Genomic DNA, 13,353 nt, shown 5'->3' with positions numbered 1-13,353 from the left:
CCAAATTCCATTCCAAAACATTATTGTTTTTAATTGGAGTATAATTGCTTTACAATGTTGTGTTAGTTTCCACTGTCCAAAAGATTCTTAATGTTTTCTTGTATAGCATTTTAGTTGATGCTTACAAATAAATTTAGTACCACCTTTAACTTTTTCATACCACTTAAAATAATCCCTAAATTTTTTATTTGCGTTTCAAAAAACAGGCATTTCCCAAGCTGAGTGAGGATTTTGCCAGATTGTGTTTAAGGCTAAAAATGATAAAGTTTTTTTTTTATCGTGTCTATCATATCTGGTAGAAGCACAGAATGGTAAAACACTGGCATTTATATTCAGGGAGTTTCTAAACCAGTCATTCTCACCAAAAATTTAAAAACTGCTCTTCAGCTCTAAGTATTTTCCAGATGTCTCTTTACAGGAAAAGATCCGGCTCGAAACCCAACCGAACCTCTCTGAAAATAAGAAGCCACGGAGTTAAAGGCAAGTTTCGCTGACCTGCCTGAGAAGGCCACCGTGGGCAAGTTTTCTCACCGCCATCAAGTAGAAGCACAAGCTCTTACCGCGGTGCGCACTGCAACCCACAGCAGCTAACCCAGTGCTGCTTCTCAGAGCAACGCTGTGAACGACTTGATTTCATGGATGGGTAAGGATGGTTGGCAATAGGTCTGGTAAGTAGTTCTAAAGTGCTAGAAAGCAATGTGCTCTTTGCGATACTTCAAACACCACCCCTGAAACTCCATTCCACCTATTCCGTATTGAGGAACCCTTGGTTAGTCTCTCCATCAAGCTACGTGGGACGACAAATCAATGGAGAACACACTGGTGACGTTCTGCTCTATCTCTGTCACATGTCACCCATCCGAGTAGGAGCAACTACACAAAGTCAGTTTTCCAGCCAAGTAGACACGGAAAAGCAGCGGCAATGGACCGTAGGGCATCATGAGCAAGCCCAAGGGTCCCTGCAAGCAGGGGCCGAGGCTCTTCATGCAAACGCAAGCCTGGGCAGCCCACCTACTGGGCTGAAAGAAGGCCTTCTTCACAAATGCACGACATCTCACAGAGCAAAAGGGTTCTCTATGCATTGTGTGCAATTATAAGGGTAACCTTTAAAATTTTGCCTGAAATAACTATACACCCAGCCCTCCACTTATTTGTATAAAAGAAATATCATTTCTATATTTTACCATTATTATTTTTAAGTAGAAAATATTATTTCTTAACCACCTGTAGATATTTCTCTATGCATCAACTGAAAAATTATTCAATCAAGTTAACATCTTTAAGACTTCTAAAAGCGTATGTTATAAGAAGCTCACTGCCCTGTACCTTTTTCACAAATCTAATCTTTATATTTAGTACAAATTCATAAGTGAATGGCTAAAAAATACTATATAGTCTATCACAGATTCCTCAATATCATATTTTTATGCAATAGTTTTCAACCTCCAATCACAGCAAAATAAACAGCGATCAAGGTGTATCGGACATCCTTTCCTTTCTAACCGATAAACAAGATTCTAAAAAACAGCATAAGATTCAATGCTATTTCAAGTGATAACTAAACTATGAGACGCGAGTGAGGATGCAAACGTACCCGTAAGACTTTCTCATCGTCGACTTGTCGAAAAGTAATTCACTGTAAGGCAACTTCTTGAACCTATCTCTGCCGACAGCCACATAAAACTGCCCATTCTCCAGCTCTGCTCCACTCTCAACCAGTTTTCCTTCTAAAGTGTAGAGTCTGCCAAAATATGAATGCCAGCAATTCAAATGTTAACAAGCATTTCAAGAACTGCTAAAATAACAGTCAATTAAAAACTCTATTCCTAAATTGGCTCATTTGATACTATGCTAAACACTGAATTATAAATGTCTCAAAGTCATAAGACTCAGCTAAGTACCAATGCAGATACAATTATGGTCTAGCTGTACAGAAACCGGACAGTCTAACATAAGGATCCCCTATTGCTGCCATATTTAGAGTTTAGAGGGAGAAAATTAACTTGTAGAGAATGTGTGTGTGTGTGTGTGTGTGTGTGCATGCGTGTATGTGTGCTCAGTCGTCTCCGACTCTTTTGCAACTGCATGGACTGTAGCCTGCCAGACTCCTCTGTCCATGAAATTCTCCAGGCAAGAATACTGGAGTGGGTTGCCGTTTCAAGAATGTCATATTTTAAATGAAGCTTGGCTTCCACTGAAGTTTGATTCTTCTCTTTATATCCCATGAGCACTTAGAAAATTTATTTTCTTAATGCACTGTTCAGGTGAACATCTAAGAGCAGGCCTCAGACAGAATTTTCCATAGAAACACACAAGAACTAGGTCAGAAAACAAGAGGTGCGAGGGCAGGAGGTAAAAGAATCCATTGCCAGCATTAATGATGCAGAACTGCATAGCGTTCATGCTTCTCTTTTTTTGCCTTCCGTCATCTTCCCAGAATCAAGGGATTTCACAAGAACCTCCCTTTTACTGTAAAACTGCTGCTGCAAACTACAATGTGTTACTTATTAAGAGAACAGTGATAACCTTGCTAGACGATTTAAAGTGTCCCCACAGTTTGTTTAAAGAGCAAGAAAAACACAGACGGCTTAGAAAACCACGCCACAAAGAAGACAATGCATGTTTTTGAAGGTGATAAACAAGAGTTAGGAACTGAAAGGGTTTTAAGATTATCGTTTTAAAAGTTCTCAGACTTCTTATATCACAAAATTAAGGGTAGTAACATTTGCAAAGAAAAAAAAAATCCATTGATCTGTCTAAGCAGACAAGCCATATCATATGGAGTCAAGGAGTAAAATAAAAGCAGCCACTTAACCCCCTAAAGTGTGTTGGTGTTGAGTTAGTATGAAGATGCTAAAGTAACACACTTCTATCCCTACAAGTCTAAATACCAACACTTAACCCAGATAATCTGGTTTTCCTGCCTTGACCTAGACCAGCGCCTCTGGACATTATTGACGTTTTGGATCTGATAATTGTAGGAGAGGTGGGAGGCTGTCCTGGGAATTGTAGGGTGTCAACAGCACCCTTGGCCTCTTCCCATGGGATGGGAGTAGTAGCCATCTCTAATCCCCATGACTGGACACTGCCAGCAGCCCCTACTGGTAAATCTGCCCCTGGTGGAGAACCTGTTGGAAACCAACCCCTAGATGGAGGCCTAGAGCCATACGTTCTTCTTCTCTCATTTACCTTCAAAAGAGGAAGATCTGAATCCATCATTAACTTTTACAGCTAGAAATTAAAAGACAGCAAAGTTGTGGATCTGGCAACAGCCAAGACTTGACTGGTTTTCTCTACACAGGTAAAGGACACTGAATAAATTCTAGCCTGTGAACTTAGCCTTCTTTTATGCGACTCTTGCTGACCTGCTTTCTTCCTTTGCTACAAAACATGAGAATTATAAACAGGGAGTTGAAAGAATTTGTGTGGGATGTTTTCTATATGTATACTGATGCCCAGGAAGGGTCCAACCATAAGAATTACTCATGTTCTGTTTAGCTCAGTTGTAAGGAATCTGCCTGCAATACAAGAGACCCAAGTTCAATTCCCAGGACAGGAAGATCCCCTGGAGAAGGAAATGGTAACCCACTCCAGTCTTCTTGCCTGGAGAATCTTATGGACAGAGGAGCCTGGCAGGCTGGTCCATGGTGTTGCAAGAGTTGGACGTGACTTGGCAACTAAACTACCAGCAGGTATTTTTAACCCATCATGTTCTGTTAAGGGAGTGTGGGGGTGTCCCAAGCGAGTAACATGAAAATCTCACTCATGTCTGGCATTACACTAAGAACTAAGCTTCTCCAACATGGAACTCTGCTCAATGTTATGTGGCAGCCTGGGTGGGAGGGGAGTCTGGGGAGAATGGATACATGTGTCTGTGTGGCTGAGTTCCTTTGCTGTCACCTGAAACTATCACAACACTGCTGGTTGGCTATACCCCAATACAAAATTAAAAGTTAAAAAAAAAAAAAGAATTAAGCCTCTCCAAGCTTTTGAACTGTGGTGTTGGAGAAGACTCTTGAGAGTCCCTTGGACTGCAAGGAGATCCAACCAGTCCATCCTAAAGGTGATCAGTCCTGGGATTTCTTTGGAAGGAATGATGCTAAAGCTGAAACTCCAGTACTTTGGCCACCTCATGCAAAGAGTTGACTCATTGGAAAAGACCCTGATGCTGGGAGGGATTGGGGGCAGGAGGAGAAGGGGACCACAGAGGATGAGATGGCTGGATGGCGTCACTGACTCGATGGACGTGGGTCTGAGTGAACTCCGGGAGTTGGTGATGGACAGGGAGGCCTGGCGTGCTGCGATTCATGGGGTCACAAAGAGTCGGATACGACTGAGCGACTGAACTGAACTGAAGTATTCACATATTCAGGGGACATGTAACTATATTCTCATTTCTGTGTTTGTCCTTGCCTATATTTTATTTCTATTTATCAATTTGTTCACATCAATATATGTATGAATAGGTGTATCTGGGCATGCAATTGTGTTTATATATATTTGTGTGCTTCAGAGCATTTATTGAGTGGGTTTACATCTGTGTATGTGTCAAAAGACAAAACGATATATCTTTTTTAAAAAAATCAATATATAACTATTGCGATCTGCCTTTACTCCTGATACCAAGATAAAATCCAAAAGGATCAAAGGTTTAAATGAAAGTTAAAAGTTGAAAGATGAAAACGTGGAATAATTTTTTATAATCTAGGAGTGAAGAGAACCTAAGCTAATCATAGAACTTAATGATCATAATGAAAGACTGAAAATTTGACTGCATCAAAATTTAACATAACTGCATGAGAAAAGCAACATAAAAAGTAACAAAAATATAAACTGGAAAACAACCCTACAAGGGATGAACAATTATATGCCCATTTTACAGATAGAGAAACTGAGGCACATAGAGACAAACTAGTGACCTGAAATTCAGATCTAGGACCAGTGTCTCAAGGGCCTCATGGGAATATCCTCAACAATTCTGAATCCCATCCACTTGCAAGATTACTCTGACATACCTGTGGACAGCCCCACTCCTCAGAGTTATCTTTTCTGTGATCATCTGCAGTACATGATCCCACTGATTCAAGGCTTTTCTAGGAATGAGGAGTCGAGAAGCCGGGTTTATGAGGTCTCCATTTGCAATCAAGCTGAAAAAAAGGCAAAGCCAGTGAGGCAAACCATTTGACACAGTTATGCCTTTAAACTACAAAAGAAGTCCCAAACCAAAAGGAAACCACCACACAAATTTTGACCCGAAACGTGAAGGATTCCAACTTACAAGATAGTGCAGGGTTCCAGAAGTGGCTTTCTAAAGCGAGATGACACATTGATCCTGCTGTGGGTTACTGGTTTCACCTTTAAAAATAAAGAAATACAAATCATTGTACTTATGTTAGTGTTTTTTTTCCTATGAGGAAAAACTAGAGGTTTCCAGGGAGCTGGCTGAGAACTGAGATGCCTTTGTTAAAACCTTGCTTTTTTTCCCCCACTTATATAAACCCTCTGTGCTTACCCTCTATTGATGGCATATAGCTTTAACAGAACTCTCAAGAAAAATTTCCTTTAAGCCCTGGGCATACTGCTCACGATCTGTACCAAAAATTGAAACTATTGAGCTATTGTGAGAATTCCAACGCCATTTTTAAAACAGTTCCTTTCTGTCAAATAAAAGTACATAAATGTATAAAATCTTGAATGAAGCGCCCTCCGCCTCCAGGCACAACAGAGTGTTTGGTCATCTCTGCCCATCCACCCACTCCCTAGAGTCACTGGTCCTTGCCAAGCACTTAACCGCCTCCTGTTCTCCTAAGACTGACTCCATCAACTTTTCTTACCTTCACTTTCTCCTCTGTTCTCCAGCCACACTCTAAACAGCACGTTCCCTTCCCAACCCGCTTGCATCTGGGTGGGTCTGGTCATCTTTCTGGTCCCTTTTGTTTCCAGGGTCCACGCTGTTGTATTAAGAACCACACGGCCCCTTGGGCACCTTCGACTAAGACAAGGCTTAGGCATTGGTCAAGCCTCTCCTCCTCCCGAATCAACTGTTTCTTATATTTCCCACAGTGGATTGTCCAAATCCTCACCTTTCACCCTAAATCCTAAAATCTCACTCCAGGCACACTTACTCTCAGCACATCATTTCCTTCCAAACTTCAAGAGAATAAAGCTCAACAGGCATGAAGTTCTCAACCTCACTTCCCTCTATGCTCACTTCATCTACATCTTCACCCCTTTTTCCCTTTGCTATCTGTTTCAGAAGGATCCTGACCCCTTTACAAAGCTAAGCCTGCATGTCTTGATTTTGTCCCCTGCTGCCTGTTCCATTAAATATCTAAGGCCCTCCACCCCCATTGTCTTCAATTTCTCCCTTGACCCTGTGGCCCTTTCTCTCCTCTTCATCATTCCTCTTCCTATTTCCTTCCACCCCATCCTCTCCTCAGTCTTCTATAATCTGGATTCCAATGAAAGATAAATCCCAACTCTTTTTTTTTTAATTAGTTAATGTATTTATATTTGGCTGCACTTGGGCTGCCTTGCTTCATGCACTGGCTTTAAGGTGCGTGAACTTCAGCATTTGCAGCACACAGGCTCAGCGGTTGCAGCTCACGGGCTCTAGAGCACGGGCTCAGTAGTTGTGGCACATGGACTTAGTTGTGCTGTGGCATGTGGGATCTTTCCAGACCACGATTGAACCTGTGTCTCCTGCTTGAAAGGCAGATCCTTGACCACTGGACCACCAGGGAAGCCCTAAATGCCAACTCTTAAGCTCGGCCTACAAGGACCCCCATGACCAACACTGCTTACTTGCTTCCCTCATCTTCCACCAAATACTCCTTCCTCCCCAACCCCTAGCCTAGGTGTGACTCTAGGTCAAACCAGCCGACTCCCAATCCATTGTCCAAACACACTCTGAATCCTCTTCCACACCTCTGCTCATCTTGCCCCTGCCTAAAATGCCCTCTCCTTTCTTCCAGCTTCTGAAATTGCACTCACTAGTCAATACCTAGCTTGGTTATCACCAGTCCTTCCATCTTCATCTTTCTTTACCTTCCTGTCTCAAACTGCTACAGCTACTACAGGATTGATGATCACACCTGCTTAGAGGGTTTTTTTTTTTCCTCCTGATTTGAAAGGGAACTGATAAATGAAAATAGCCAACATTTACTGCACTATATTTAATGTCAAGCCCTGTACTAAGTAAATGCATTCTATATCATTAAAACATCAAAACCATGCCCTGAACTAAGTACTTATTATTTAACCCCATTTTACCAACAAAGAAACTAGAAGTTAATCATTTACTTTGCCTAAAGTCACACATACTAAGGGGGAGGGCTGTCCATACCTATGAACCTCTACTTGCTTTGCACTTCGGTAGTTATTTTAGAGATAAATTAACCCTAAATAATTTATGCAACTCTCTTCTGCCAAATTATGCCATTTCGAGATGAACAAGGTGTAAAATCCTTGATTTGCCAGTGCCTAAAACAGTGCTTGGCAATGCCTGTTAGTTGCATATAAATGTTTATTGAAATTTAATTTAAAAAAATGAATTTAGAGTAAACATTTTTTAATCAATCATAATAATTTTCTTTCATTTTAAACCCAGAGATTCTTGGCCCTAAGCTAACATTTACAGTGATGTTGACTTTTTTAAAAAGTTTAACAGATAATGTATGCACCTGACCAAAATTCAAGTGGTAAAATGGAGGATACAGTCAAAAGGAGCAATATCCCCCCCTCTGGTCCCCCAACCACAAAGCTGCAACTAACTTAACGATGTTCATTCAAAGACAGCCTACATCTACATATGCATATTGTTTTACGTAGACATTGTATACATGTAATTTTCAAGCACAGGGATCACTTGCTATGCCTATTCTTCTGCACCTTGCTTTTTTTCATTTAACAATTCACCAGGGACACTGTTCCACATTGGTAAAGGTTGCTTCATTCTTTATAAAAGCTATGTATATCCACACTGTGAATGTACCATAGTTTATTTAATCTGTCCCTCAATGACAATCCTTCCAGTTGCTTCTAAACTTTTGCTCTTGCAGGGAATTCCCTGGTGGTCCAATGGTTAAGTCTCCATGCTTCCACTGCAGGGAGCACAGATTAGACCCCTGGCAGGGATCCTGAATGCCACATGGTATGGCCAAAATAAGTAATAAACTTTTGCTGTTGCAAATAATGTCATGCTAGATTTCCTCACAATATTTATTTGCACGAATATGTAAGTGTATCTGTCAGTCAGTTCAGTCACTCAGTCGTGTCTGACTCTTTGTGACCCCATGGACTGCAGCATAGCAGGCCTCCCTGTCCATCAACAACTCCCGGAGCCTGCTCAAATACATGTCCATTCGTTAGTGATGCCATCCAACCATCTCATCCTCTGTCGTCCCCTTCTCCTCCTGCCTTCAATTCTTCCCAGCATCAAGGTCTTTTCCAATAAGTCAGTTCTTTGCATCAGGTGGCCAAAGTATTGGAGTTTCAGCTTCAGCATCAGACCTTCCAATGAATACTCAGGACTGATTTCCCTTAAGATGGACTGGTTGGATCTCCTTGCAGTCCAAGGGACTCTCAAGAGTCTTCTCCAACACCACAGTTCAAAAGCATCCATTGTTCACTATTCGGCTTTCTTTAGGTCCAACTCTCACATCCATACATGACCACTGGAAAAACCATATCTTTGACTAGATGGACATTTGTCGGCAAAGTAACATCTCTGCTTTTTAATATGCTGTCTAGGTTTGGTCATAGCTCTTTTTCCAAGGAGCAAGCGTCTTTTAATTTCATGGCTGCAGTCACCATCCGCAGTGATTTTGGAACCCAAGAAAATTAAGTCTGTTACTGTTTCCATTGTTTCCCTATCTATTTGCCATAAAGTGATCGGAGAAGGCAATGGCACCCCACTCCAGTGTTCTTGCCTGGAGAATCCCAGGGACGGGGGAGCCTGGTGGGCTGCCGTCTTTGGGGTCGCACAGAGTCAGACGCGACTGAAGCGACTTAGCAGCAGATGGGACCAGATACCATGATCTTTATTTTTTGAATGCTGAGTTTTAAGTCAGCTTTTTCACTCTCCTCTTTCACTTTCATCAAGAGGCTGGTTAGTTCCTCTTTGCTTTCTGCCATAAGGGTGGTGTCATCTGCGTATCTGAGGTTATTGATATTTCTCCAAGCAATCTTGATTCCAGCTTGTGCTTCATCCAGCCTGGCATTTCACATGATGTACTCTGCATATAAGTTAAATAAGCAGGGTGACAATATACAGCCTTGACGTACTCCTTTTCCTATTTGGAAGCAGTCTGTTGCTCCATGCCCGGTTCTAACTGTTGCTTCTTGAATACATACAGATTTCTCAGGAGGCAGGTCAGGTGGTCTGGTATTCCCATCTCTTGAAGAATTTTCCACAGTTTGTTGTGATCCACACAGTCAGAGGCTTTGGTGTAGTCAATGAAGCAGATGTTTTTCTGGAATTCTTGTGCTTTTTCGATGATCCAATGGATATTGACAATTTGATCTCCAGTTCCTCTGCCTTTTCTAAATCCAGCTTGAACAACTGTAAGTTTTCGGTTCATGTACTGTTGAAGATTGGATTGGAGAATTTTGAGCATTATTTTCCTCATGTGTGAGATGAGTGCAACTGTGCAGAAGTTTGAGCATTCTTTGGCATTGCCTTTCTTTGGGATAGGAATGAAAAAAGACCTTTTCCAGTCCTGTGGCCACTGCTGAGTTTTCCAAATTTGCTGGCATATTGAGTGCAATACTTTCACAGCATTATCTTTAAGGATTTGAAATAGCTCAACTGGAATTCCATCACCTCCACTAGCTTCCTAAGGCCCACTTGACTTCACACTCCAGGATGTCTGGCTCTAGGTGAGTGAGCACACCATCGTGGTTATCTGGGTCATTAAAATCTTTTTGTATAGTTCTTCTGTGTATTCTTCCCACCTCTTCTTGATATCTTCTGCTTCTGTTAGGTGCATACCATTTCTGTCCTTTATTGTGCCTATCGTTGCACGAAATGTTCCCTTGGTATCTCTAATTTTCTTGAAGAGATCTCTAGTCTTGCCCTTCCTATTGTTTGCCTCTATTTCTTTGCATTGATCACTGAAGAAGACTTTCTTATCTCGCCTTGCTATTCTTTGGAACTCTGCATTCAGATGGACATAGCTTTCCTTTTCTCCTTTGTCTTTTGCTTCTCTTCTTTTCTCAGTTATTTGTAAGGCCTCCTCAGACAACTGTTTTGTCTTTTTGCATTTCTTTTTCTTGTGGATGGTTTTGATCACTGCCTCCTGTACAATGTTACAAATTTCCATCCATAGTTCTTCAGGCACTCTGTCTATCAGATCTAATCCCTTGAATCTATTTGTCACTTCCACTGTATAATCACAAGGAATTTGATTTAGGTCATACCCGAATGGTCTAGTGGTTTTCCTTACTTTCTTCAACTTAAGCCTGAATCTTGCAATGAGTTTATCTGTAGAATATACTCCTTTATCTATAGAATACATTATTCTACAGTGTATCTGTTGAATACGTTATTAGAATTGAGAAACTGCTGAAATAAAGAAAGGCAATTTTTTTCAGTTTAATGGAATGTACTGCAAGCTTTATTCTTGATTGATCCCAAGTCACTTGATTTATTTAGCTCATACTATAGTATAGCCTTGGAAGAAAAGCTATGACCAACCTAAACAGTGTATTAAAAAGCAGAGACATTACTTTGCCAGCAAAGGCCCGTCTAGTCAAAACCATAGTCAAAGCTATGGTTTTTCTAGTAGTCATGTATGGATGTGAGAGTTGGACCATAAAGAAAGATGAACAATTGATGCTTTTAAACTGTGGTGCTGGAGAAGACTCTTGAGAGTCCCTCGGACTGCAAGGAGATCAAATTGGTCCATCCTAAAGGAAGTCAATCCTGACATTGGAAGGACTGATGCTGAAGCTGAAACTCCAATACTTTGGCCACCTGATGCATAGAACTGACTCATTGGAAAAGACCCTGATGCTGGGAAAGATTGAAGGCAGGAGGGGAAGCAGATGACAGAGGATTAGATGGTTGGATGGCATCACAGACTCAATGGACATGAATTGGAGAAAGCTCCAGGAGTTGGTGATGGACAGGGAAGCCTGGCATGCTTCAGTCCATGGGGAGGCAAAGAGTCGAACATACTGAGCAACTTAGCTGAACTGATAGCATAAGAAAATATGCTATTTTCCAGAAAATATTCCAGAATTATTTAACTGCAAATGAATCTTTGCATGTGTGAAGGACAGGCCTTTCTGATTCCACATCTACGCAGTATCTTCCTCATGAAACCTTCCCCATTTCTGAATACTGCCACCCTGGACACTGGGCTTAAAACTTCTGCCACATCCCTAGTTCTCTATTGCCCTTCCCTGCCTTTTTTGTTTTTTAAATAGCATTTACCATCGTCTAACATATCATACATTTTACTTAATCTAGTTTTCAATTTATTGTCCCTACTGTTACTTCACAGTAACTCTCAATATTAACTAGTAATGTACTAAGCACATACTTCATACCAATTGTTATTTTTTCAAATGGTTGGTTGACCTTGATTGCTTAACACCTGTTGGATTGTTGAATTAAAGATGAAGGTGAATACATTATAAAAACAAGTAACTTTGAAAATGCCTGGTGAGTTGTTTGATACATGCTATTCTTCTTGACTGCATACTTGTCTATAGTTACTATACACAGAAATTCATAAATAGATGATTTTTTGAATAATTATATAACTTTATTCTAAGTGTATATATTGTTGCTTGAATTAAATCAAACCATCTGTCTTGAATAAGCTGCTTTCCTCATTCAGTATGACAAAAATATTCCCCAAATGTTCATGATTAACCACTGCAAATTGAAAACTAACCTTAAATATACATTTTTTTGAATCATTATATGTCTGTTTCCAGATATGGTAATAAAAGAATTTGGAAACACAATTCAAGTAATATATTTGAATTGAAAAAACATATGTAAGACCATTGTATAAAACAATTAGGATTTTTGAGGGGAAAAAAGTACCATTTTTCACTAAAAATGCAATTTTTCTAATTGTCATTTTAAATAATAACTTAAATCACAAACAAATTAAGCAAATCAACTACACATAAAAGGAACTTTCCCAGAGCTCATATCAGGAGTCAAGTGTTGGTCACTTGGTGCTAATCTAGAAATACTGTAACTTAGATATAAGAAGCATAATAATGAAATAGAATATATTTTTAAAATATGTATATTTTCTTATTAGCCTGTACACTTTCCCATGCCCTTTGAAAATAATGTTTGAAAGATGAAAATAACGTTAAGTATCAATACACCTGGTGACGGAGGGATGGGCCCCAAAAGACAAAGTAGCGGTACTCCCACACGGACCCCCATGGACCAGGAATGTCTTGTTAATGAGCATCCTGGCCAGTGTTAAGTATGTGGTCTGTGACTATGGAAGCAAGTCAAATGAAACAGTATCCATGCAAAACCCAGACTTTCATTTTGGACCCAGCAGAATGCATAGTCCTGGTGGGCTTTATCAGTGAGTGAGGGAACCGCTACCAAGCAAACGAAGGACATGCTTACAGCGCTCCTCTCATCTTGATTCTGCACAGGGTTCAACACTGTCTTAGAAAAACCCAGTTTGAGAAGGAGCTTAGCGTGGTGAATCAGAGAGAAGAGGCATTCCCTGAGTGGAAACTAGGTAGGTAGACAGATAAAGAAATAGATAGACAGACAGACTAAATACTTGGCTAACAGTTTTTTGGAAATAGTCCAAACATAAATTTGGAAATATTTCAGAGTCCAAAGTGGCAAAGCGACTTAAGTTGTGTTCACTCTGTTACAATGGAACAAGCCAGCTCTTTGGATATAAAGCACATGTACCTTCCAATATATCACTCTGCCTCTGGCATCTTATTTAGATTGTGTTTATATCATAAGTGGCCATACCAAAGCCAGGAGAAGGCAATGGCACCCCACTCCAGTATTCTTGCCTAGAAAATCCCATGGATGGAGGAGCCTGGTAGGCTGCAGTCCATGGGGTTGCTGAGAGTCGGACACGACTGAGTGACTTCACTTTCACTTTTCACTTTCATGCACTGGAGAAGGAAATGACAACCCACTCCAGTGTTCTTGCCTGGAGAATCCCAGGGACGGGGGAGCCTGGTGGGCTGCCAGACGTCTTTGGGGTCGCACAGAGTCGGACACGACTGAAGCGACTTAGCAGCAGCAGCAGCAGCATACCAAAGCCAAAATAATAATAATAATAAGCAGGAAAAAAGAGTTATGTGAATTTGATGTCTATCATTTAATTTAGTCAAATTCCA

The 13,353-nt window shown here is 40.7% G+C and overlaps 1 protein-coding gene across 2 annotated transcripts in view; it reads right to left on the bottom strand.

The window, feature by feature from the left end:
• DCDC2 (doublecortin domain containing 2) overlaps positions 1-13,353 on the bottom strand; it is a 143,041-nt gene that overhangs the window by 87,477 nt on the left and 42,211 nt on the right. For both annotated transcript variants that reach the window (XM_086370039.1, XM_086370041.1), the window contains 3 exons: positions 5,279-5,355; positions 5,016-5,147; positions 1,595-1,741 (listed from right to left, as the gene is read on the bottom strand). In XM_086370039.1, coding sequence (XP_086226165.1) covers positions 1,595-1,741; positions 5,016-5,147; positions 5,279-5,355 — 356 coding nt within the window. The remainder of the gene's footprint in view (positions 1-1,594; positions 1,742-5,015; positions 5,148-5,278; positions 5,356-13,353) is intronic.

The sequence above is a fragment of the Bos grunniens genome, chromosome 23, assembly GCF_055505025.1.
Source record: "Bos grunniens cultivar Pamir isolate PY7600 chromosome 23, Bosgru_T2T1.0, whole genome shotgun sequence".
NCBI classification, from domain to species: Eukaryota; Metazoa; Chordata; class Mammalia; order Artiodactyla; family Bovidae; genus Bos; species Bos grunniens.
Note: the sequence above shows the minus strand (reverse complement) of the source record. Positions and strands in the feature narration are given on the sequence as shown.